Source organism: Tinamus guttatus, unplaced genomic scaffold, assembly GCF_059628265.1.
Source record: "Tinamus guttatus ecotype Peru unplaced genomic scaffold, ASM5962826v1 Tinamus_guttatus_pri_ptg000264l, whole genome shotgun sequence".
Lineage (NCBI taxonomy): Eukaryota > Metazoa > Chordata > Aves > Tinamiformes > Tinamidae > Tinamus > Tinamus guttatus.
Genome location: NW_028288798.1, coordinates 315940 through 342308, shown reverse-complemented (window position 1 = coordinate 342308; position 26369 = coordinate 315940). Strand labels below are relative to the sequence as shown.

Genomic DNA, 26369 nt, shown 5'->3' with positions numbered 1-26369 from the left:
ATTTCAAACAGCAGCTAAAAGCTATTTTAATATTCATTATCTGAAAAATAATATCATATTAACATTTTCTGATACTTTGACATCTCTTAAAATAATTCTCCAAAGTTAATTTGAAGTTAAAAGTACAGTAAAATTAATGGATTAATGGTCTGATTCTGCTACCCTTTCCCATTCTGACAATCCTTATATCCCAGAAAGAAAGAATTTTAATTCTAGCTCCAATCAGCTAATCCTTAACATAATATTTTTTTTTATTACATCTTCCAGGATTCTGCATACACAGAGTTGAGACAGAAGAGAATAAAAGACACACATGTGGCTACAGGGCAAGCTCATTTGTCATTCTCCAGAAATAAATTTTAATTTTTTGTTAAAAAACATGTTGCCCCTGTTTAACAGAAGTCAATAGCTGTTTTCACAGCAAAAATCTCCAATAGCATCATTTTTCTTAACACTTACAAAACGGAATGGAGTGGCACTATGCTTACATTATTCTTCTCTTTGGATCTGTAACCAGTGCAATATTTTCAGCTTTTCAGGCTTTATTCTGGTCAACAAGCCACTGCAGCCTGCCATATAAAACTGCACACCACATGGCACCATTCAGCAGCGTATCTAGGTCAGCTTGCATTTTTAATGTGCTCCATTAGCTTTCCCTTGCTCTCTGTATCAAGTTTAAACTTTGGCTTCTCACTTTCAAACCTCGGTATAACTAAGCCAGGCAACACGCCGGATCCTGGGAATATCGTGACTGTTTTCAACTTTTGCTCCACCAAAGACAACTGCCTCCTGTCCTACTTAGTTTCCTTTTCCCCCATTCTATCTTCACGCCATTTCTAGGCCCAGCATCCCCAAATTTCTTCTTCCAGATCCTCCTCTACAATATTACTGATAAAGAAGAGTATTGAAAAAATAAAATAGCTTGAGCTAATACACTGCCTTCCTCCATGCTCTTTGGGGCAGCTTCTCAATTTTGACCTTGGAAGCCTTCTGCAGATGCTGCAGCTTCAAAGCTAAAAACGCAACAGCATATGAACCCCCATACCTATACTAAGCATACGAACCCCCACAGTTACACTACTGTAAAGCTCTTGCACACAACCATACAGTATCTGATACAGGGACATTTAGAGGCTACAAAAGCCAGTTCCACAAGATTCACTTGGTTTCCTTTCCCAAACAACATCTAGACAGTTCTCAAAACGCACGTACTGATTTTTAAACTGCGGTGGATTCTCGCTCTGTCCCTCACACGCGTTTCTGAGACACAGGCATTCCTGCACAGCCCTCGCATAAGGATTAAAGCCAGAAAGCCACTCTAGATCACGGATTAAATTGACGAGGTAATCAGTACATCTGCTCTGACACCAAGGCATTACACCACGAGGCATTTCCACAGGCGGCTTGGGAAGACTCAAAGAGACTTCAACAAAGGAGGGGGAAAAATCATCAGGTGGAGTGAGAAGAGACAGTCTCATGAAATAGAACTGTACAAGCGATGCGTGTTTTGCTCCAGACTCAAATGCTAAGGCAAGTTTTTATAAAGAGACTGTAAATCTGTCTGCTTTCTATTTCAGGTAGTAACAAGGATTCTGTGGTAAAATCAAAAATGACATACGAGTATTATTACAGTTGCTTACAAAGCACACAATCTCAGGCAATTTTAAACATTGCAACAATATGGAAATCATGTCAAAACCATCCTGTAATCTTGGCCTTCCTATAAAAGAGATTGAACAAAATATCTTAATAAAATCCAGTGCAATTAACTGTTCAGCAAGCAAATCAAAGAAATTACCTTAAAAAAAAAAAACAGGATTCCCACTATCATTCTAATCCAATAAAATTATCCACAAAAGTCCTGACTCATTAGCAAATTTTGCCTCTCAAACATCTTTTTTTTTATATGGAATAATTGAAGCTTCACAGCTACAAAATGTTATTTTTGTAACAGAAATGTAGTTTCAGTACAAAACAAGATTTTGCATTACTGTTTTGCATTGCCATTGTTTCTTCCCATTGGAAATCCATGATGACATGTCAACATTATTTCTACCAGGCAAGCACAGGTCTGATGTATGATACACGTGACCTTGCCTCAGGAAAAAAGGAAGATGAAATCCTAAATCCCATCTCTCAACCCCACAACTTTCTCACGTTCCTCTTTGCATTTTCTGTATTTTTCAAACCCAGCATTAGCCCCCACAAGCTGGCTTTGCAGTTGGTGCAAGCAGCCGCATGGCACGAACCTGAATTTTCTAAATGTGTGAGTACGGTTTGGTGCAGTTAAAAGAGAAGGAAAAAAATACATACTATACACAAAAAGCAAACAAATGAATGGTAGTAAGAGAAAGAAATAGAAGTTGTGGTTTCTTTGTTGGTGTTGTTTGTAAGCCCCAGTGTTAATGGGAATGTGCTTCCTGCAACAAGGTGGGGTTCAGTGCTGCAGGGAGCAGTTCTGGTTGCACCAGTTATGCAATCAGGAGAATTTACAGAAGAAAAAGAAATCTGGTCTAACCTGCTCTCCTAATCAAGAAAGAGCAGCAGACTATTTGCAAAGACTCTGTTCAGCCTCTTCCCACCCCGGACAAAGAGACCACCTGCCTCAGCAGCTATGTAAAAAGCCCAGGTATTTACAAGCAAACAGTGTGTTCCCCTTGTCAAAAGAGTTCTCCGTAAATCTGATATTCCCCGAAAAGTTCAAAACAGCAGCATAAATCAAGCAGGCCACACACCACTGAAGGCGACCGCCGGGCTCACAGAAACAGGGTCCTGGTTACATTTTAACAGGCTGGAGCTCAGCGAGGAACAGCTATGAAGAGAACCTGAACCTGAATAAGAGAGGCCAGGATGGAAACACAAGTCCCTAACACCAAGGAGCTCCCCTCAGTTAAAAACATATAGAATTACAGGAGAAAGACTAACAGAATGGCTGCCATTATTTGGGGGTGTTTCGGTAATCTCTATCACTGCACTGTAGCGGACGATGTGAAATGGCAGGTTTGGTCTATTCCTGATGTTGATGCGCGTTCCCAGCACTAACACAGCATCAAACTCGGTGCTTTTGTGGGTTCATGCAGAGCGTGAGGGCCGAACCCACGGTGCGTGTCCCAGGCAGTGCCTCAGATCCCAGAGGGAAGCACAGGGCCGCGCGGCGTCCGCGCCGTGTGGGTAAGGGCTACAGCAGCTAATTCTGACAAAGCAGCAGCTGAAAGCAGCATGGAGACGCGGCAGAAATACTGAAGGAAGAAGGGTACAGATTGATCAGAAAAGCAACACTACTTCCCAAGCCTTCCTTTTGCAGATGCCACTTCAGCAGACACTAAACGCCTGTTGTGCCCAACGCGCGCATCTGCTCCCAAAAAAACGCGCGCCGGTATCTGACCCTGGCGCTCGCAGGAAGGCAGCGGCAGCTGCAGCCTTGTTTCCAAAATCAAAACGTGGCCCCATCCACATCCGGACAATACAAACAAACCAGGCAATATCAGAGACGAAGGCTGCTCGTCATGTTTACGTGTGTTCATGAAGCAGGGAGGCAGGAAGGCAGCTAGCAGTTTAAGGGTTTTTAGGGCCCATGCCAACTGGTTTCGAGGCTAATCGCACAACAGCAATTTCCAAAGATGCTGAGAGAGGCAGGATGTTCACCAGCTCTGCCTGCACTGGCTTTCCACGCCATGCACGGAGCTTTTTAAAAATACATACGCTACCACTTACACGCGCAGACTGCCCAAGTCTAACCGCGAGGCCACCACGCTGAAGAGGGGCATCAAACGTGCCTGCAGCGCTGCACTTCCCTGTAATGGCCACGATCCGTCTCCACGGCATGATGAGCCCCTGGGACCATGGAGAAGCTCTCCCTCTTTTCCACCAGAGCTTGAAACACCTCTATGTGTAACGGGAGAGATGCGTGGGGAGGGGGGTGCTGCAGCAGGCGGGTGCTGTTTGGAACGGACTTGGCGGGGGTGCCACTCTCGTGTTCTAACTTCCTCTTCCGCACATCAGAGAGCTCCACGGGATCCGCTGCGGCCTTTCTGGATGGCTCCGAACGCCGCCGCAGCAATATGCATAGGCCCGGACAGAACCGCATTGAGCCTACTACTATTCACTGTGTTGAAGTTACTACTATTTACTTCGTTACAACTATTTTGAAACACTCTGGCACATCCGTCAGGGGTCTTTACTCCCCACAGAGTATATTAAAAAAAAAAAAAATAGTGCCTGCTATAGAGCCATTCTTTCCTCTTCAAAAGGAGCATGGATGGCACTCCAGAAGCCTTCAGCAATCCTAAAAGACAGCTCCAAAAATGACGCAAAGAAAGAGGGCTGCAAAATCCTTTTAGTCATCTCTGAACACCTCTGATAAAACAACACTGAAAACAAACAAACAAACACACACACACACACACACACCTGGGAGAAAAATTGTAATCCTAATTCTGCTCTAAGTAGAGAAGCAGAAGTTACTGGAGGCTAATATGAATATCTATTTTTTCTAAGCTGAAACAAATCCAAATTTTTTTTTTGGAGCCCCCAGATTTCTCCATAAAACAGCAGTGCTCAGAAGGATGTAAATGAGGACTCATTTCTCTATATTTTCCTATATACTAAATGCACACATAGATACTCCAAGTGTCAACATATAAGACAGAGATAATTCAGACACTTGAAAACATCCTCTTCTAAAAAAGATTAATTGGCTTTAAAACAATTTAATTCAGCTTTGAAGATGCAACTTTTATTAGCAACCAGCAGATGGCAGACGCAGAGGCCGCTTGGAGCCTTCAACAAAAGAAAGCTCTCTGAAACAAGGCACGCATTAAAAGGGAACGATTTTAATGCCTACTTTTTCTTCTCCCTCAGTGGCTTCTTTTCTCCTTCCTTCCAAGCGATGAGTACTATTTTGTGCCAATCAGCCCAAGCCAAGTTTCAAACAATTTTAGCAAACGGCACATCTCTGGAGAACACGTTTTCTCAGTTTTCTCAAATGGCACCCCTACTCCATCTCGCAGCTCAAGGCTTCCGTGTTACGGATATCGCTGGAGCAGCAGTTTCCTTCTGGATTGCACAGTCGCAATTCACCGTCAGCCACCAAAAACGTTCTCTGTGGTGACCTCTGCTTCAGGTCAGGAAGTGGACGTATAGCTACACCGAGGCTGAATTTCCCCTCGGGATTTGAACTTGTGGTATTCTGGGGCTGCGAAAATAAGTGGGCTACAGGAGAGGCAGAGGGATGTGCTGCGCCTTGCAACATGGCAGCATTTGCAAGCTGGAGGAAGGGGAAAGAATTTTAATAATCTGGAGTAAAAGTAGCCTGTTTGGGAAGCGAAAAATATTTCAGTTCTCAGCACGCTTCGTTTTTAAAACCGGATATCCTATCTCAGAGAAAGAACACGAAAACGCGCGTGCCAGCAGCGCCCATTCAAGAGGGCTTAGGAGCAGACTCGGCACCACGCGGCGTTTCCGCGCTGCGGGGACGGGGTCACCGCTTCGCGCTGTGTCACAAGGGCAGAACGGGGCCCGTTACGGGAGCGCTGCCTGCGGCTCCGCTGCGCCGGCACCGTCGCGCCCGCGCCGTCGCTCTCGCCGCTTCCGCGGGGCCGGGGCTGCACCGCGCTCATCTCCGCACCGCAGAGCCGCGGGGAACGCGCTCGCCCTCGCATGGGGCTCTGCCCTGCGCCCCGGCCCCCTGCGCGGGGACGGACGGCGCGAGGCGCCGCTCGGCCTCCCTCCGCGCCTTGATCCGCGCGCGCTCCTCCTGCAGAATAGGGAAGGCTTCCTCCCCTGCCCCCTCCCCGTCAGTGACACCTGCAAATCACTAATCCGGTTGCCATTTATTTCCATATGTCAAATTACAATCTTAACTTGTGCAAAGCAACATAATAGTAATGATTAAGCCAATTACATCACAACGCAGCTTAAAACTACACACAAAGGCAGGATTAAAGCTCGCTCCCAAATAAGAGAGGCCGGCTCTTGGTGGAGCTCCCCCACTGTGGGAACATAAGTGTCTCTTTTCCTGTTGCACAAAGTTGTGAGCCTCCTGACATGTAGCTGCTGGACTGCCATTAACAAACGTATTCATACGAGCGCTGCCCTGGGCTGGGCTCCCTGCCCTCGGCGCGAGCGCGGCGGCCGCCGCTGCCACGGGCTGGCGGCGCCCTCCATCCGCGTCCGCGTCCGCGTGGGGCGCGAGGACGAGGTGATCTCAGCCTCCGCCCCGCGCTATGTGGGTCAGGTACTGCCGACAGCAAAAGCCTTGGGGACAGGGAGGGAAAGAAAAGGAGAGTAACCCGAGCGCTGAGATTAAAAAAAAAGTCAAGCATCTCGGTCTCTAGATAGGGCCGGCTCCCATTTTTAACCTGTCTGGGGGACACGCTGCAGCATTCTGCACCGTAATTGCAACCGATGCCAATATGAGGCTCAAACGACAATAAAATGTGGGTTAAATCTTTATATAATAACCAACCTTTCAGACTAAGATTTTCAATTCTACCTAAGGGATTAAAGCGTTCTAATGGAAATTGAGCATCTAAATCCCTTAGGAGGATTTAAAAAACTCAGACACGGTTATTTTTATTTGTTCGCTGCTGTGGTGTTAAAATCAGTACCATTCAAAGTGGTTAAATCTTTTACCTTTTATTTCTGTTTTGTGCACCTTACCATTCTTTTTTTTTTTTCTCCCCCCTCTTTCTTTTTCACATATTTGTATCTCTCCTTATTTTCTCTACCATCTGGGAGCACTGGGCCCATCTGCTAAAATATATCTTCCTATTCCAGCTAAAATCAACACAAATTAAATTGGTACTGTTAGTATTTTACATGTCATCATTAGGCTTTAATAAAATTAATGGGACCGAAGGAGTTTCCAGCTCTTAAATACATTGTTTTGCACTGACTGCAGACTCGGGCAGATACCACTGCATCCACTCATTCTCATGTTGTCTTAGTCTCTTGGCAACTCTGGTTCGAAGGAAACTTATTTATAAGCCTAAGTTTATACTCAGTAGAGCCTGAAAGAACCAGGCAGAATTGCTAAGTCTGCCCCTCATCACCTACCAGCTGCTCATGATTTCTGGGCCATCGTTTGCCTTACACCTCTGCATATACAAGCATGCACATGCCGCAACCATTTTAAATACTGAAAATGTAAGACCAGTCAAAAGCCTATTTTTTTTAAGAGACCAACATGACACACACATGCATATATAAATTAAATTGAATGCCACTTGTACAAGCTTCAAAAATGCTGTTACAACACACTAATAGCTTCCCCTTTCTATTAGCTGCCCAGAAAGCTCAATGTTTTTGTTTCTGACCATTCAATCAAAAGGAAGGCCTGGACATAACACTGTCAAAATGTATACATCTTTATAGTTATCAGAAAAAAACTCTTATTTAAATTTAACTGAAAAAACGCTTACACTTTAATGAATCATTAAACAGTAGTGGTCGTCTCACATATATATGCACAAAATAAAGAAAAATGGTGATATTCATATTAAAAATGGCATCTTTACTCCAACAGATGCCTTGTATTCTACCTTTGTTTTGGAGAAAATCTTTCTTGTTAAAAAGCAGCGTGGAAGAAACACTTTGAAGAACTGTTACTAAGGATGTGCAATTTGTATCTGTTCTAAGCTTAAGGATTAAAGATAAGATCTGGAAGCTTTGTAACTTCCATCTACCTATCCCCTGATTTATTTTTGACAAGGCGAAACAGCAGCTTTGGTTTTTATTTTCCTTCTAACTTAAAGATTGTTTTGTCCAAATCCATATGCAGAGCTTGCCCCCAAAGGACTCTGCAGCCGATTCCTTCCTGTGCTTGTCAGCCCAGACCCCAGGATTGAAGGGAAGGGCGAAACGTCCAGGTCTCCACTCTGTGGGCAACAGCTCCGGGGCAAGGGAACGCCGCTCTGCCGTCCCACGCGTGTCCCTTCCCAGGGAAACGGAGCCTCTCGTGGCTACTCACCACCAGGATTTAAAACGAAAGAACATTATAAGGTCTTCCAGCATTTATAAATGCTCTTTTCTTACAGCAGAGTTGCTACAGGAAACGCAGCCTGTAAGACGAGGCAATAAATGCCCAAGGACAGGTGGAAGGGACAGGGCCCGCAGAGGGGCCGCTCCTGCAGCAACGCGAGGGGCACGTGCGGCGCCCGCGATTGCAAAGACAGCGCCGGGAACTCGCCTGAGACCCCCAAGGAAATGCAAGGCACAAACGGGTGGCGGGGCTAGCACTGCGTGCTGCAGCAAGGTTCAACTCTTCCCATCTCTACAGTCTCGCAAATTTTCCTGTTTTAAGAAAGACTAAGATTTGTTTGTCATTGAGACAAGCAACAGAGGAAGCATTCTTTAAGGAGGAAAGGGAAAAAAAATATTTCATAAGAAGCCTATAATAGGTACCTAAAACAAATCCTGCGATTAACACACATGGGGTGAAATTTTCTTCTGTCTTTTTTTTTTTCCCAACAGATAATTCCCCTAAACAGATATTCCCCTAAATATAGATATTTTATTATAATGTAAGACTACTTTCTAAGAAAGTAGTTTCACCTTGCAAGTTTAGCCATAAAAAACAGTAAGAAGTAGTAAGAAGCCTCCTTTCACAGTGTTTTAGTTGTGAGAGCTATTGGCTACAATAATCTTCAGTAATATTTCTGTTTACCCAGCTAGTCTGAAGGATTATGGAGATCAGTTCACAAGAGCTGACCCTCCAGGTTTATTAAATATTCAGTGAATATTCTGTATGCATGCTGGGTATTAAATAAAAAATGGAAAATACTGCAGACTACCATATGTTAAATACTTCAAGTAATACTAGAGTAGCTCTATTTATTTTTTGATAATTGATTTAAATCAGTATCGGGTATCACAACATAAAACATACAAAAAGGACACAACTGTAAGGTCTGGAAGCATGAACACTTAGGCGACGTTTTGTTTGTTTGTTTATGGAATTCTAAATAAATATTCCAAATGCATACCATCTTTTCTTGATCTTTTTCACATTGGTAAGTAATGACACTGCTACCTTCTCACCTGCAGTGGTATCACTGCATGTGGGCTCTCAGCAGGAGGAAATTCTTCACCGCCATGATTCAGCCAACTGTTCCTCCACTCTCCTGCTTCCCCTCCCCATCCACTCTCTTTTCTCAGCTAACTAGATCTAGCCTACACACAATCTGCCTTGCCTAAAATCATCTGCTATTAGTGCTCAATTAAAAACCACGGTCAACACCAGAAGGTTCACAGGCCAAAAAACGTCGAGCGATAATTAGGATATACCCCGTTTGTTTTGCAGAGCAGGCCTGAAGCGATCTCTCCAACACGTATGCTCTCCTGCCATACATGGGTCTACAGTTGAACACAGGGTGATGCAGCTGTTTAGTGTATTGCTTTCTACTTGACATGTACTGTGAAAAAGGATCATAAACAAAGTGGCTTACTCAACAGATTGCAAAGCAGATAATGACGAGGATTTTTGATCTGCAAGTCTGGGAAATAAGAACAAATCCAACACTTTGGCAACTCCAAACTTAAAAGTCATTAGAAAGCTGAAATTCCACTTTTCCACCTGGGCTTCCCTAACTAAAATTGGCTTAAATAATTTATATGAAATGACACGACTAAAACAGCCTATATGCCGTTCTCGAATACCATATATGAGGGAAAATTCTCTGAATTGCTGGACATATGTCACAGAGGCCTCTACTCTCAGCCTGAAAGTTACCTTCTGCTGTGACTCCACACCCAATAATTTAAAATTATGGGACCTCGATAACGAAACTGCATCAAACTACACACCTTGTGTCCAAATGTAGCATCCTCCGAGGCCAAGACTTCAACCTGAAAGTATAAGGAGAAAGATCATTTCAAACGTAGCCACCACCACCGACCTCTCCTGAGCACAGCACCACAGTCCAAGCAAGGGGAATTCCGCAGGCGAGGACGCAGTCTGGGTCAGCCCTCACTAGCCCTAACTGGCGGCCGACAGCAGACACTCGATGCAGGAAGACCCTTCAAGGCTCACACGACATCTCTCAACCTAAACCAGGCGAGGAACACCTGGAACACCTTTCGGTGTCCCAAAACTTAATGCCCAACAGCTGGAACCTTGTTTTCCATAGACAGTCTGGCCACAACAAAAAGCAGCCTGAGGACCACCAGAATCACCAGCCATGGCAACTCCCCATTAAAAAGGGAGGAACAATCCAAGCTCTTCCCCTCCTGTTTTCTTCCACCTAATCGGCTGACCATTCCTGCACCAGCATGGAGCGCAACAGCTAAACCTGGGCACCGGGCAGCACGAGGGCTCCCGCACAAGCCTGCCCGGCCTGGCGCCCGCTGAGCTCCCTCGGAGCCTGGGAGCGCGGGGAAGACGGGCTCCCCGCCAAGGCTGCGGCCACCGGGCTGCGAGACGCAGCGAGCGCCGCGAGGCCGGGGAAGAGGCGAGCGCTGAGCGCTCCAGCCGAGCTCCGTATCAAACTCCTCACTGGTCGCTGCCACAAAGCCCACAGCTCGAAGCGCTGATACGCATTAATCTGGGGCGACGGCTACAGAGGCAGGAAAGCAGGCGCGCTGATTTTTCATTAGTCTCCTTAAAAATGCTTCACACTTCAGCACCTTTTGCCTGAGAACCTCAGTGCATTATGATTTCTAATTAATTAAGCTTCCCAATAGTCCGGTGAATTAGGAAACATCATCATCTCGATAAACAGAAGAACAAGGCAGAGAAAGGTTAACTAATCTCCTAGTAACCACGTGCCAAGTCTGGGACACACTCAAGAAAAGCAGCCCGGATTTCTACTCCCAGGCTCATAGTTTAGCAAGTAGGAAATTCTCTACTTCTGATTTACATCCTATTTTAAACGCCTACTGCTGCATTATAATTTTCATAACTAGTATAACTATAACTAATGTATCTAATCTCCAGTTTAACTTAAGAAGAGTGAAGGATTTAAAGCAAATCAAGGGGAGGAAAAAAATGAATGTCAAGTTTCAGCCTGAAGCACATTATACTGCCAGAGTTATAAACCCTTGAACAAGAGGGTTGATAATGGAAAGGCTGATAAACTAACAATGATGGCAGCACTTAAATATATTTATGTCATGATCTAGCAACATATGGTATCTCTTCATCTCTAAATTAAAAAAGGGGTGAGAAAAAGGGAGGGAGAATAAAGGATTTATAGGAACTAGGAATAAAAGTAGAAAAGGAACCTCATGTTACCTAATTGTGACCTGTCCAGCTGATTAGGAATGGCACTCGGAGGCTACAAAATGGGATCTCATTCAATAGGAGGCAGGAAAAAAATCCAAGTAAATAAAATCAATCTGAAGTGATATGTATTACTACTTATATTAAGCTTCTAATCCTTTAGGCACTTTATAAATATTAAACAATCAGTCCTGGTGAGACTGATAAATATCCATAATATATTTTACAGATGAAGAAACAGACAGAGGGGTTAAGTGACTTGCCCAAGGCCAAAAAGGGAATAATCAGAGGCCGGACTGGAAACAACAGCGCAGTCTCCTAGCCACATACTTGGGCAGCTTCTGAAAAAGGTAATTCCCATATCAGAGGCAGCCCGGCGAGGGTTAACGTGGCACCCATCTACACTGGGAAGAGCCACGTGCACTTGGCTCATTGCTCTGGCATAGCACCCACGCTACAAAACAAGGGCAAGCTGGTTTAAAACGAGCTCAGTTTTTCCTGCACCGCTTTACGCCGTCCATGCAGCCCAGCGGCTGCCCCAGAGCCTCCAGAACCCGCGCCGATGCCCCGGGCGGCTCCGCTGCCCCTTCCTCCTCTGCTCCGCAGCCCCAGCAGGGCTGAGGGGCTTTGGGCCCCCTCCTCCTCCTCCTGCTCGGGCAGGCCCCACCTGTGGAGAGGCCCCCGCTCCATGCGGGAGCCTCGGCTGCGCCGCGGTGCGGGATCGGCAGCAGCCGGGTGGTGCCGAGGCGGCTCCCGCGCTCCCTGCGGAAGGAGGCGATCCTGATCGCCCGCGTCTCGGGACTGCAGCCAGCCCCGCTGCAAAACGCAGGTCTCTGTCTCTTCACAGAGAGGGCAGGAACAACAAATCATGACATTGAACAGTTGGGGAAAAAAAAGCATTATGCAATATATTCTTAGTCTCTTTTACAAACAGAAGTATTTCCTTTTACATACAGAAATGCAAGGCTCACACAGACAATAAAGCAGCTCAGCGTGCAGCTATTGGTGTAGATGATAATTCTAATCAGAAATGTTCATTGAACAGGCCTGATAAAACCACTTGTGATTTTCCAGGCGCGATCACACCACTTCTGTGATAAAATACTTGTCTTCATGATGAGAATGATGCAACAGAACACCCTCTGGATTCCTTGTTACTGCTGCACCACTGTGTTAGTCCATCCGTGTTTGCTTTTCACCTCTGTGTATGAAACGCAGTTAAGATCAGGAAGAGGCGAGTAACTGCTGACGCTGTAAGACATACAGTATAAAGTACTGAGACAAGATATGGGACAAGGGCAGGTTTTCCTCACGCTGAGTTCAAAAAAAGAAAAAAAAAAAAAAAGAAAAGAAAAAGAAAAGCATTACAACCTAGCCTGAGAGGACTCCCCTCTAGTGGGAATGAGAGTGTACTTCAATCAGCACCCACATAATCCCTCCAAGAAGAGGAAATGGGACAAGCATCATCTTTCTTTTAATCCTCACCAAAATACATCATTTCATTTCCAACACGAAAAGTAAACTAGAGATTCATTCTCAACATAGAGATAAATTAGGAGCTTCTCATTATGTACTTATTTGTGGCAGTTAACCATTTCCTATTTTAATCGCTTGTTCTGAGCACAAATGCAAATGTGTCATCTTGGAGGGAGGCGGGGTGTCTTTTACAGCGAAAAAATCAGTGCGTCATTAAAAACAAAAACAGACTTGGTTCTTAAATGAGCCACCGTTGACTTCATATGCCCAGAGCAGATAGAGTAGCTTCTCCCAGGTACTGGGCTGAGCCTCTGCTCAGGGTCCTCCTCCACTTCAGTCTACTTTCCAGTCCTCAGAGCATATTCGCATGCTCAAATCGGCCTACCTGTCCCGCATTTTATTTATACCTAAAAGCAACTTTTAACAGGTGCCTTCTTCAGCCTACCTGAAGAGCCACAGGGCCTTTCTGCAGAGCCAGGCTGCGGCACCCCGTGCTGCTGCAGCACGCCGCCACCGTCACCCGTCACCGCCTCGGACGGGCAGCGGGCCGAGCGCGGCCGCAGGACGGCGCCAAGGGGGCCATTCCCAGCGCGTGGCCACAGGAAGCGCCCACCTCCCACGGCACAACCTGGGCTAAAACGGGCCAGCTCGGGCGGCTGTAGCGGGGAGCGCTACGGCTCAGGTACTGCTCCAGAAGGTCCTCACTGAACAAGGGCTGGAATTTTTAATTCAATTACAGGATGGAAAAACATTCATCGACTCCCCATTATACTGTAGGATCCCTGCTGAACAACGCAGGCAGCGCCCTGAAACAAGCTGGGGAGAAGCCCTTGAAACGATTGGTCAGCCTCTCTCTTTAACCAGAGGGAATGAGACTACACAGTGTTTTTGTTTTGCTTTTAAATAAAAGACTCACATAGCCCCCAGTGCTAGGAACAATACTGCAGCACTAACAAAAGACTTGCAGTAAATCATGCACCAAGTTTGTAGTTTTTACCTCCCTCTCAGAAAGAAAAGGAGATGTAACATAGATGCAGATCTTGAGGAGCAATGCTGAATACCTTTCTGGAACAGGATTTTACTACCTAATGATTAGATAACGCAAAGAACTATCATAATTAGGTCATCCCCAAAGCCATACTCGGCACTGATGCATTCCTTAATTCAGTCCAACTCCTTTTTGTCTCATCAAGAGCTTGTTTGAGATAGGATTAGCTGAAACTGAGCAAGAGCCAAAGGAAGCGGCATACTGTTAACAAAAAATTACAACTGCACTTAATGCTCAGACTGCTCTCCAAACAGCAGAATATGAGGCAGCAAAGTAATCGAGGACAAAATAACTAACTCCACAAAAGACATGGGTCACAGAGCCATCTTCTTTCTGGAAGCCAAATATTAGCAATAAGCACGTCCAATGTCTGCGTATTCCATATAATCTTGTGCTGACACTAATGCTGCAGAGGACCATTGATCTACATTTAACTACCCAGGCAAAATCTCTCAGTACAACACACACACGATGCGGCTGCCACACTTGGGTCTGCGCCCTTCAGAGCTGACCTAACGGCGTGACAACACGCAGCTGGCAGGCGACAGGGCTACGGCTGCCCTGGCAAGGGACGCAGCAGGCTGGAGCACCTCTGGTCAAGGCAAAATACTCCACGCTCTTGGTCACTGCCGCTCCTGCGGGCGACACACACGAGTTCTGTGGGCTGCCTGCGTGCTGCTGCCTGCAGGACAAACTATGGCTGGCTGCAGAACGCCTGCTTCCAGCCCTGTGGAAGGAGGTGCAAAACAAAACAAATGTACATAGCAATTGCACACTCTAATACTTTTTTTTCAGTCTACTATAAATATTGATCAAATCGGAAAGGATTCTCTATTCCCCATGACAATAAAATTGGAAAAGGATGAGGAAATTCGCATATTCTCTCCTGAATTACTGTCAAAGCACTTTCTCGCTACTGGGGTGCACTTTTTGCTCAACTCTTACAAACTGCATCAAGTTGGACAGCCTATAAATAGATTTTTTTTTGTTCTTTTACCTATGCTTGTCCTTTGCCTTACACAGTCCTCTGTGGTAGGTGGAATGAAAGGGGAAAGCCCCATAGTCCCAGCAGCCTATAAATGGGACGCATTAGTTGGGTGCAAAGCTAAGTAAATACGACTCCAGCCAGTACTTGCACACAATAACCTTGCTGAGCTGGGAACAGAAAAGTGCCTGCATGCCTTGGAACACGCACAGTGCCCCAGGGCCTGGTGCACATACAACCTCATAATCCTTTTCTAGGACAGGTTTTCAGCTTTTAACATTTTCCCAACAGTTCACTCCCCTCGTCATCATTTCTAAAACTTATCTTTTTTAAACAAAGGTGGCACAAAGCAAACCCAGTGTTTCATTTTCAAAATCCTTAAGAAGTTTCTTGCTTTCAAAGATGAAAATTGCTGCAGTCATCCAGATCTTTATAAAATCCTGCCTAGCTAGCTTTATTATCTACTCACTTTGGCTTCCTTTTAAAGTAATGTAGGATTCAACAATGGTGAAACATGGTTCTCTTTCTTCTTGCTGCTGCGGGGACAAACCTACATGACCCACGCTAGTTTCTGGCAATACTTCAAGGACGTACCGAGGGCGTACGCAGCTTTTAATGTATGCAAAGCCGTAAGAATACGTTTTGGTAACGGAGACATCCCTTCCTTCCCTTTTCCTTTGCTCACTGCCACCAGTTTTGTTTATTCTTATTGGTTCTCATGCATGTACTTCAAACCACGTTTCGTGGTTGTAGCAAGGGAGGGCTGCGCACCTTCCCTGGGCAATCCTTGGACAAATATTCCAAAGACCCACCTCTGTTGTAACCCTGAATCTATGTCTGAAACGAAGGCACGACAGCCACGCAGCATAAATCTCATGAATTAAGAAGAGATCAGCTGAGATTTCCTCACTCTCCATACAAAGATTCCACAGGGACTACTTAGTCAAGGCATTTTGGTTAAGTAAATGCCACTTCCTTATAGTTTGCCTGGTGTGTAAAAGCTGGATACAACGTGACCCAGTCCAGGACAATTCTTTATTAAGCTTGGCATCCACTTTTCCTTGGACTTTCATTTTAATTTATTTTGCTTTGTGATACTGTTCAATTATCTCTTAGCTCAGTATGAAGAGTGTTTTGGATTTTGCAGCCACTATTGTTTAAATCCAAAATTACTAAGCTAAAGTAAAAAAAAAAAAAAAAAAAAAGTCTTCTTAAATAACAGAACAACTTTGTTCATTTAGTGTTAAAAAGGTTTGAAAAGATTTTCAAGAAACTGCTGCATCTCTAGAACTCGCTTATTAATTCTCCTCATCCTCCTTATTAGCATGTACAGACAACGCAGCAGCTCAAGGACGCAGCTCTGTGCTACAGCTCTCTACTTGGGCAGCCAATACTGGAGATAAAACACAATGATGCCTCATGCACTTAAAAGCTGGTTAGTGCAACAGATCCTTTCTGCTCACGTTCTGCTCACACTCGTGAACTTTCTTTTTTCTTTTTTTTTTAATATCAATGGTTTTTCAGGAAGCTTGTTTACTCTCCTCCCCTTGCAATCACTCGTATCCTTAACATTCTGCCTAACACACATTTTTGGACATGATACTGACTAACCTGCTGTTTTAATCTCCCATCGCAAATATTTTGCAAAATCCTGGGAACAAGGCCAATCCCTAAGAAGCAAAAAATTAGACTCTAGATATTAGCTAACTAAAAGAGAAAACCATCAACCTGGTAGGAGATGATACTTCAGAATTGTATATAACAGGAGCAAAGCAGGAGAGAATAAAAATCTGTGATTTAGGTGGCCTCGAGACAATTCCAGTGACCTCAATACGACAGGCACAGACAGACTGGGAGCAGCAGCAGGAAGCAGCTAATGCAGATTTGGGATAAACTTGCGTTTGCACGTGGGCACCGACGCGGCCGCGGGCTCTGCCGGGCGCCGTGGGGCCTGCGCGGTGGGACGTCACCCCACGACCAACGTGTGCGTCTGCGGGAGGCATTAACACACAAAGTACATAAGATGCATGTGCACACGTACACACGTGCAAGAACATTGTTTTTCTGCTCTGAAACGTGTATTCACAGCTCAAACCATTTTTGTGTTTTTTTTGCTGGCTAGTGTGGTAGGGTGCAGGGCTGTTGCGTGCTATTTTTCACACGCATGTAGCACACAACCAGTTCTTACACATGAGAAGGCTGCATGAAACAAAGTAACTATACTGAAAATTAGCTTTTGATGTCTATTTGTTTGACAATGTAGAGATCAAAACGACTGTAGTACTGAAACTGAAATCTGGGGGTAATCACTATTTAATTTTCCTTAAGAAAAGAGCAGTATATATCACACATGCAAAATTCAAACCTTCATCCTCAAGCATTCTAACATTTGGGAAATCCTGAAAAGGCTGCCATCACACTGTGTGACATAAACAGTAACAATTACTAGAAATATTCAACATCCTTTTCTTCAGGTACTGTGACTGCGCCTTCTCCAATCCATTACCCACGCCGTTCCTGTTGCTCCGTACCGCGTTTCCTGTCAAAACAGCACTCCCCAAAAGGGGCCTCGTAAAACCTCACCTGCTGAAGCCCACGGCCAAGGGGCTCCTAGGGCAGCCACCTCCGCACACGACCGCAGGCTTTGCCTCCAGGTAATGCTGAAAAGGGTTAAAACTCTGCTCTGATGTCCCTGTCCACACCGTGGGGCTCCCGCTCCCACAGCCCAGGCAACCCAGCGGGCCTGACAGCCCTGTCCAGGTGAAGGCCTCGCTTCAACACCATGTGCTCCCCGCCAGCAACGAGGGATGGTGACGGACAGCTACAGCCCCATGTTCCAAGATATTCTAAATGGGTCGAGAAAAGTCTTTCAAGACGTTCCAGAAAGGTCTAGGAAGGGGTGTTTTAAAGCCACCCTCACCAGAAGGGTGGGAGGGTGGGAGCTTTTTTTAAAGCTGACACTGCAGTGCAGTCCCTGCTCCCTCTTTCCTATTCCCTCTCTGTGCATTTAGTTCCTAAACATATAACCTGTAAAACAGAAGTAAAGCCCCAGCTGAAACTCCATGTCTTAAACAACTTAACAATTTTACCTAAAAGCAGTCAAACAACTTGCATCAAAAAATAAAATAAATAAACGAGGGTAAGTGACCAAGGACAAAATCTTCACAGAAATAAAGCTTTATGTTTTAACTCTATACTATTCTGTCAGCAGCTTTCTTATGTAATCAAGCCGGTATATAGCCAACATCAAAGATGCTCAGGTATTTTGTGCTGAAAATATTGGAAGCGTGCTAGGAAGAGGTGGCAAACAGAAAGGATCTGTCAAAGGTAGCAGATGTATCAAGGGCAGCAAGCACTGTGAAGAAGGCGTTAATTATCTATGCTGAAGAAGAAAAGGTGTTTGAAAAACAGAAACTGTTTTCAAAAGATTCAACCTAGGCCTATTGTACTCAGCAGAAAAAGCTTCCTGCACCTTCAACAACAACATTTTGGTTATGCGGGTTAGAAAGGGTTTCCAGGTGAGGAGGGGCACAAGCGGGCAGCACTCGCGGCTAAACGTGGCTCTACTTAGAGCGGCTCTAACTTCAAACGCTTTCCTGCGGCTCCCAGCCTATTCCCATCATAAATTGCTTCTTTATTCTGACTTGCCATGGGATGGGAAACGTATTTTTGAGGTTCAACTACGTTGGGTAAGAGAACATGACAGCACTTTTTTGTAACTTAGCACAATTGCCACAGTCTTGCTCTAAAATGCCTTTTTTTTTTCCCCTCTCCTTTTTTTGGGGGGGGGAGGAGGGGAACAGAGAAAGAGGAGAAAGAAAGAAAGAAATAAACAAAAGCAGTTACTTCTTTTGAGAGAAAAACTACAAATAAACAAAAAATCCCACCAAGGCAAGATGAGTCACCAGAGGACCTACCCTACATAAAACTTAATTTCACATTATTTTTTTTCTAGCTTGCACAGGGTTATATTCACTCATGGCCTAACCCCAATTCAAGAGAAGAACCTGATTCTTTATTACAGCCACGCTTCCCCACTCCATCTTCCCTTCCCCAGCTTTCTAAAGTGTGATTCTGAGAAGAACTGGTTAACATAAAAATGACACTTCTCATTTTCAATGGAAAAAAAAAAATCAGAACAGATTGGAAGAGAGATGAGCAACAATTAAAAGCAAGGGAGATGTTCAGCTTCATATATATACATATATATAAGAAAAAGGTTGAACAATATTTCTCTTCTGTTATTTAAAACATACTAAATATGTGTCTGATACCGTATATTCAGCTAAATCAATGTAGTTGCCATAGGGATGTGATGTGATCAAGAACAGAATTGAGACGGTCCGTGCAACTGTAAATTGCAGGGGAAGAAGGCCTAGGCAATTGCCTGGAGAGATAACACAGACTCTGGAAGCCTCATCCCTACCTCCTAACTGCTCAGGAAACGCTTCCTGACATCCATTTCTTCTGTATCAATATCATACCATATATAGGGGGTGGCTAATACTGACAACATCTGGAAAATTCACTTGGGCATCATCTGGGCATCGTCAGATTGAGAGCGCAGGTTTGGAAGAGATGGTTTCCACAACAAAGTATCAACACACCTGCCAAACAGTCACACAGGCGGAATCCCTTGGGTTACGCTCTGTATTTCATACCATAGCTGGAAAAGGTAAATCTGTGGAACAAGACTCAGCTGAGGTTATTTATTTATTTATTTATTTAGCCAGTGGTCTGAGCCTTTTTTCCCGAATTATTTTTGGCTGCGTCATTTCCCTGCCCCCACAGGTATAAGGACTGATTAATACTCTGACTGGATTAACAACCTCAAAAATTATTTAGATGTCACAGCTGGCCAGCTTTTGACCCTTCCAGTATCAGGATTTAAGTGTTTACTGGGAGAGAACATGCACTCCAGTCAGTGCACTAACTCCTCCACACTTTCCTAGTTCACAGCAGCAAAACACTTCCCTGGAATTGAAGGGAAAAAAATTGCACTGAAATCTTGTCCAGCTTTATGCTGAACATTTCAATGGGGCACACAAACAAAAACATTGTTAGGATTCATTTCAGTTCTAAGCGGGGCCCAGAATAATAAAAGCCTAGATAAATAAACCAATAAATAGTGTCCTTATTCCCTTTTACTCGTGCTCTCTATACGTTGTAATAGAGGAAAATTGACACAGCAGTGAAGAAATGTCCTCCAAAAACACGCGTTGCCCTATTCACAGGCACAAAGCCCGAATCTGCATACATGAATCAAACAATTAGGTTTCTCAAATGCTTGAACTGCTCACACAAATTGGGACTTCTGCTCGCCGAGGGAGCGCGCAACGGGTGATTTCTGCAGAACGCTTAGCATTCAGCTGTCATCGCATGCCTGCAAACCCCCCAAATTTTAAGTCCAAGCTCCTCTCAAAGTTACCTCTAGCAAACAGCTTGCTTATAAAAGTCGGATTAATTGCAGAATCTTGGCTTCAGAATTCAATTACATGTTGAAATATTAAAAATTCTAGAGTCCATAAACAATGACTATAAAACTGTTTATAGCATTTTTAATATTTTATTTGAATCCTGTGATATGAAATATATATGCGATTTTTCTTCCCTTGTCCCGCCTCCCCCCTTTTCTTCTATTTGTTTGCTGCCGTTTCCTGAAGAGAACAAGCCAGGAAGGATTCCCAGGGAAAAAGCAGGAGCAGAGCTCGGCGGCGGCAGCTATCGCATCCCCCCTCCTCACCAACTGCGACCCTTCCTTGGGCTTTGCGGCTGGCCATGCGGGGGGCTTATCCCGGCTCTGCCAGGGTGCTCCTGGATAACTGCAGGATACTCGCTAGCATTTCTTTCCAGCTTGTCTCAATTTCAGATTAAGCCCCCCTGCTCACACTTATTATTGTGCGAGGTAAAACAACCAAATGAATCAATTGCAAACAGCCTTCTGCAGTCTTGTAAACTTAGCACTTCTGTGCGATGGCCTGCGTATATGGTAGTGTTCAGTGCAATAGCACATGTTCAGCCATGAGAACCTTATTTAAATCCTAAACGTCAATGACCATTTTTGTAAAGGTTTCTCCCTAATTTTTCCCTACATATGCACGTGCCATACACGTGCAAACATGACATACATTGCACAGGCTAGTCCAGATGAGGGTACAGAAGTGCTGGAGTCAAGATACTTCCTGAAACTTTTCCCGAAGAACTAAACTGCAGAACCTGCCCTGTTTTCCAGTCATAAGCACTAAAATGGGAACCTCGGAGACTGATTTTACACTCTGAAGCTCATTTTACATAGCATGTAAAGAAAGCCTTAAACTGCAATCTCAAAGGCAAAAGGCTAGAGTTCTAATTTCCTAACTACACAGTCCCAGCAGATCTTTTCAACCCTTTTATGTTTTGCGGTGTCCATTTTGTTTCTGTACATATTTCTCCCGAGCTTCCCCGTCTCCCTTCCAACAGAGAAGGTACTCCCGTACCGCGAGCAAGGCAGTCTTTGACAGCTTTTGCTGTAGTTCATTTGTTATGGCTCACTAAGAGTTTACAAACAGCTGTCCCGTGCATCTCCACTGGTTACAATTTCAGTCTAGACAGGGGAAATCCAAACTGCGGCTGCCCAACAACATAAACACAGGAAGATTTTCAGTCAATCATTTCATTAATGGGAACACATCTAATAATATATGGGGAGGGTGTTTTGGAAGAAAGCCTATTTCAGAGCCTGGAACAGTGTAATTGCGTGGCATTGTTCTAGTGCTAGGCAGGGCTATGGAACGACACTCTCACAAACCAGATTTCGGTGCAATGGTGGATTTCGATAAAACGAGCCTTGTTTCTGCAACACAAGTGGCTTTCAAGACCACTGACAACTTCGAATTAAATGGTAAACAGACTGAAACTACTTACACAGCACCGGCATTCATCTTGGCTTTGATACAATCAGGTCAGTGCCCGCAAAATTACATTCCTAGCATGACCATTATTTCTGTTTTCCTTCAAATTCTTTTACCTGAGGAATGGTGTTTAATAGAGAAGTTATTAACACTTATTATCCTTTCCTGTTCACCTCAGTGCCAACCTGCTGTCTGCCCTAAAACACACAAACGTCTAGAACAAAAGTGCTTGTGATGCAATTATTCCTATGTTGTCGTATTTTAGGAGCAAAACAGTGAGGCCTCCCCTCTTCTGCCTGAGGCATCCATACATTTACTCTCCCTGAAAAAATAAAAATGAACATTCCAAGGTTTCTGTGTGGATGAGGAAAGGAAAGAAACTGATATTTGGTCTTTATTTTACTTTGTGTTCTTCAATTACAGTTGTCGCTTCATCAAGAGGCTCAGCGTACATTCAGATCAACTGTTACCAGTGGGTGTCAGTGTAACTGTGTAATGATATAATGGGGGGAGGACAGGGAGAGAACACAGGGGAAAAAAAAAAAAAAGAAATACAAAGTTTTATTTCTAAATGCCACATTTATATTGGAAAAGAAAACACATCTTTTTGGAGACATTCTATTTCCCTGCTGCTGTACTCAGCAAAGACAAAGCATCCTCTAACTTTGTAGGTATGTATTTGTATTAATATGTCTAAAGTAATTGACTTAACTTTCATTTTCCAGATCTATGTATGCTCTGTGCGTGCACGCACACCCGTACAAACACAGAAATGCAGGAAATATGCCAGGCATATGAACCTTTCTCATCACGCTGACAAAGTGGGACTGTCTCTTTAATTCAAATTTTGCAGCAAACAGTTAAGAGGCTCTGCGGACCCCAACTTATTAACCTGTGCCAATTTAACCAGTATTACTCAAGAGGTTCAAAAACCTAAAAATAGGTGTTAATCTGTGCAGACTGACAGCAACTAATCAGTACCTGCCCTGTCACAACTTTTATCCCTCCTACTCATTACATGGCGGGGGGAGGAAGAAGGAAGAAGACCTTCTGTATTTTAATTTGTACTCATCTTTTCCAAAAGGATTTTAATTTCTTCTCGGTTTTATAACTAACTAATTTCCGTATTAGTAAGCAGTGGCTTCCTAAGAGCAAGAACTGCCCGAATGCGTACTAAATCTTTTTGTCAAAGTGATAAAATCCGTTTACTTAGAATAAAAATACACAAGCAGAGAAACCTCTATCTCAGCTTCAAGACTGTAATTAAGTACATAACATACATTTGAAGTAACTTCGCCAAATGTGTAACTTCTTTTTGAATTGTTACATTACAAAAAGATTAATAACCTGATTCACAGCTTCTCTGCAAGAATGTAACAAATATATGTTTCTCCTTAACTTGTGCAGTTCCTTAGACTAAGCTTTTTTGTTGTTGTTAGATTCAGAATAACCGTAGTATTTATATGCTTAGATACTTAGCTGCATTATTAGTATAAACAGAATTATATACTGAGTGAAAAGGGGATCTAATTTACAAATCACAGATTACTGCGCATTGCAGCTACAGGAAGTGTTATAGCTCAGGCCTTAAAAACGTACTTACAAAAAAAAAGGGGGGGGGGGAACTAGTGAGAAAAAAGAAGAAAAAAATGTCAGTTTGGCCAGCTCACAAACAGCGTCAAACAGAAACCAGCACTCAACTAGGTTAGCTCTTTTCAGATATAACCCCGCAACGTGTGCGATAGATTGTATTTTGTCAAAGGGGAGAACATTTCTTTTTCCCTTAAGTAAGACATGGGGGCAGATCTGCAGGAAGTACAAAAATAATGTAAAACAATTCTGTAAAGCTATTGTTAAAAGAGGGAAGTAAACAACACTGGGCTCAAGGGGGCCGGGGGGGCAGAGAGAGAAACTTTGTGAGCTCCGCTTGTGCGTTGCTGAAAAGAAGGGGGGAGGGCAGAAAAAGAAAAGCCCAAGAAAGGCGCCCCCGCGGCCCCCGCGCGCTCTCCCGCCCGCCAGGCCTGGCCGGGCCGGCGCGGCCCGCGCGGGGCTGCGGCCGGCGGCAAATGGCCGCGCCGCTGCCGGCGCTGCAACCGCCATCCCGCGCCCGCTCGCACAGCTGCGCCCGCGCCCCGCCGCGCGCCAATGGCGGCGCGCGCGCCCCTCCCCCCGGCGGCGGCGGCGCGGGGCGGCCGGGCCTGTTTTTGTCTGTTGGAGCAGGAGCCGCGCGCCGGCCCGCGCCGCTTCCTCCCTCCCTCCTCCTCCTCCCCTTCCCCCCCCGCGGCCCTATTTTCCATCCCTTTTCAACCATCATCCACTCATTTTAATTACGCACAACGAGTTGCAACTCATCCAGCCTGAAAGTTATATTAAAAAAAAAAAAAAAAAAGGGAGTGGGAAAAGAGGACGGGAGAAAGAGGGAGATGGAAACAAGGCGGGGGGGCGGGGGTTGGACAGGGGGGAGAAGAGCAGCCGAGGGTGGAGTTAGGGCTTAGCCATGGCATGGTAAACAAGGCTCCTTGCCTTACAGTAAATTTTAATGCAGCGTTTTATTTTAAGCTTTCTCCGAGGTCAGCAGAAACTACCCTCTCTGCTTTTTTTTTGTTCTTCCCACCGTTTTTCCAAATACCCTCAAGAAAAAAAATAATCATATCTTTGGTGCCTACTCCTTCAATATACGACCTCCAAAAAAAAAAAAGAAAAAAGAAAAAAGAAACCCACTCCAGTCTCCCAACCGCCAAGCTTTTAGGGCAGGAGCAAGGCTGGCAGGGGAGGCATGGGCTTCTCTCTCCCCAAGTTTCTGAGCGTTGGTGTTTAGGGCCAGGTTGTGTTGTTCCTTAAGTCACTCTAACAAATTAAACAACAACCATTAAAAAAAAAAAAAAGGTAAAGGGTGGCGGCGGGGAGGGAGGGTGGCGTGAGCGGTGGCGGCGGGAGCGAAACAGGCTGCCATTTGCATGGGTGCCGTCCTCGGCGGGGAGGCCGCGCGCCCTCGGCACGCAATCCTTCCCAGCATTTGCAGGGATTTACAAAGGCACATCTGTGCGTGTTGGAGGGCCAGCCTGACGTGTTTTCTGCTAGCAGCAGCTGCGGTTTCTGAGGAAACAAGGCTGATTTTCTAGTCAGGCTGGAAGATTTTTTTTTTTTTTTTTTTTCCAGAGAGCTACGTGCGGGGGAGGGGGAGGGCGGGAGGCAGCGCTGCAATAAAACTCAGCCGGGGGAGGGGAAGAACCGAAGAGGAGCCTGCTGGGAATTTTCTGGGCTTGCTTTCTCAACATATCTTTCTCTGTTGCAATCTCTTATTTTTTTAATTTTTTATTTTTTTAAAAACTCAACCTTTGTAGTTGCGCTGCTGTTGTGCGAGGGCTCAAAACTGCTGGGGGGTGGGGGGGGAGGCGGAATCTCACGTCATTTGCCAAAAATCCCTTTTCAGCCTGCCAACTTGAAGGAAGGGAGGAGGGAAAAAAAAAAGAAAAGAAAAGAAAAAAAGCTTAGCTAAGTCCTCGCACTTTTTGGTCCTCCGGGTGGATTTTCACATTTTCCCCCTCCTTGTAAACATGGCCTTATGCTGCTTCACGCCCTCCTCTGGGTAGGTTAGTCGCTTGAAAGGTGAACGGTCATTTAAAACACGCCGGTTATTTAAAAGACACGGCAGATTTCCAGCACGATAACATTTTAAAAGGGATGAGCACATTTGAGTAGGGGGCTGTCTTTTTTTTTTTTTTTTTCTCCCTCACATTTCCCTAGTCATTTTTTTTTCCTTTTTCCTCCAAAAACCCGTCCCTGGCAACCAATAAAGATAGATAAATTCTCCTGCTGATGAATGATTAACTCGGAGGCTGCCATGCAGGCCAGCACGGAAAGCGGAGAAGGGGGAGGAGGGCGCAGCGGAGAGCAGAGACACATACACAGATACACATGCACAGGGAGGCAGAAAGGGGCCCTCTCGGGGAGGCTCCCGCTCCACAACAAACATGCCCTTTCCCTTTACCAGGCACGGTACTTTCCCCCCGCCTTCCTCTCTTTTTCTTCCTCCAAGAGGCCTCAGAGAGACAGCTTCTCATTTATGTTAAATTGTGTAAAGCATGTGCTACCTGCACCATAAAAAAGGCCAAGAAAATTAATTACACTTCGAGGCTCTGGAAGCGGCAAGAGCAACCTCAGCAAGATCAAAACGCTGCAAAGTTTATAAACCAGCACAGCCCTTCGGCTCCCCTCTTTTCCTCTCCACCCCCCAAAACTGCCTAATAAACAGAAATGAATTTTTTTTTTTTTTTTTTTTTTTTTTTTTTGGAGGGGAAGAGGGGAAAGGTGAGCCCAAAGGTTGTAATTGGTGCTTTTCTGATAGGGAGGAGAACAGGGAAAAAAAAAAAAAAAAAAAAAGAGGACCAGATGAAATGCACATAAAAACACCTTTGCCAAGTTCAGCAAATAAACATTAAGTATTAATGAGCAGCAATAGGCAAAGGTAGAAAACAGAAGAAACACTATTTGTGCTCTTTGTTCTGATACTACAAGTGTCAGATAAAACTTTAATCCCTTGTAACTGTTTATTTTTAAAACCTCCAAACATTTTCCTGTGCACACACCATAGCAAATTAATTTCACTCGTGTCTACCACTGGAGATCACAGTAGACAAGCAAGGAATTGATTCTGAGATATAAAAGCTAATGCTACAAATTTTCAAACCTGATTGCCTACTAGTAGGTACCTATGTTCATATTTAGTCACTGAAATAATTGGCCTAATTT

At 44.7% G+C, this 26369-nt stretch overlaps 1 protein-coding gene across 4 annotated transcripts in view; it reads right to left on the bottom strand.

Moving 5' to 3' along the window:
• Nucleotides 1–26369, bottom strand: part of ARID1B (AT-rich interaction domain 1B) — a 319110-nt gene that overhangs the window by 133960 nt on the left and 158781 nt on the right. For 2 of the 4 annotated variants that reach the window (XM_088527205.1, XM_088527206.1), the window contains exon 5: nucleotides 9805–9846. The exons of the other annotated variants lie outside the window; for them this stretch is intronic. In XM_088527205.1, the coding sequence (XP_088383331.1) occupies nucleotides 9805–9846 (42 nt within the window). The remainder of the gene's footprint in view (nucleotides 1–9804; nucleotides 9847–26369) is intronic. 4 annotated transcript variants of the gene reach the window in all.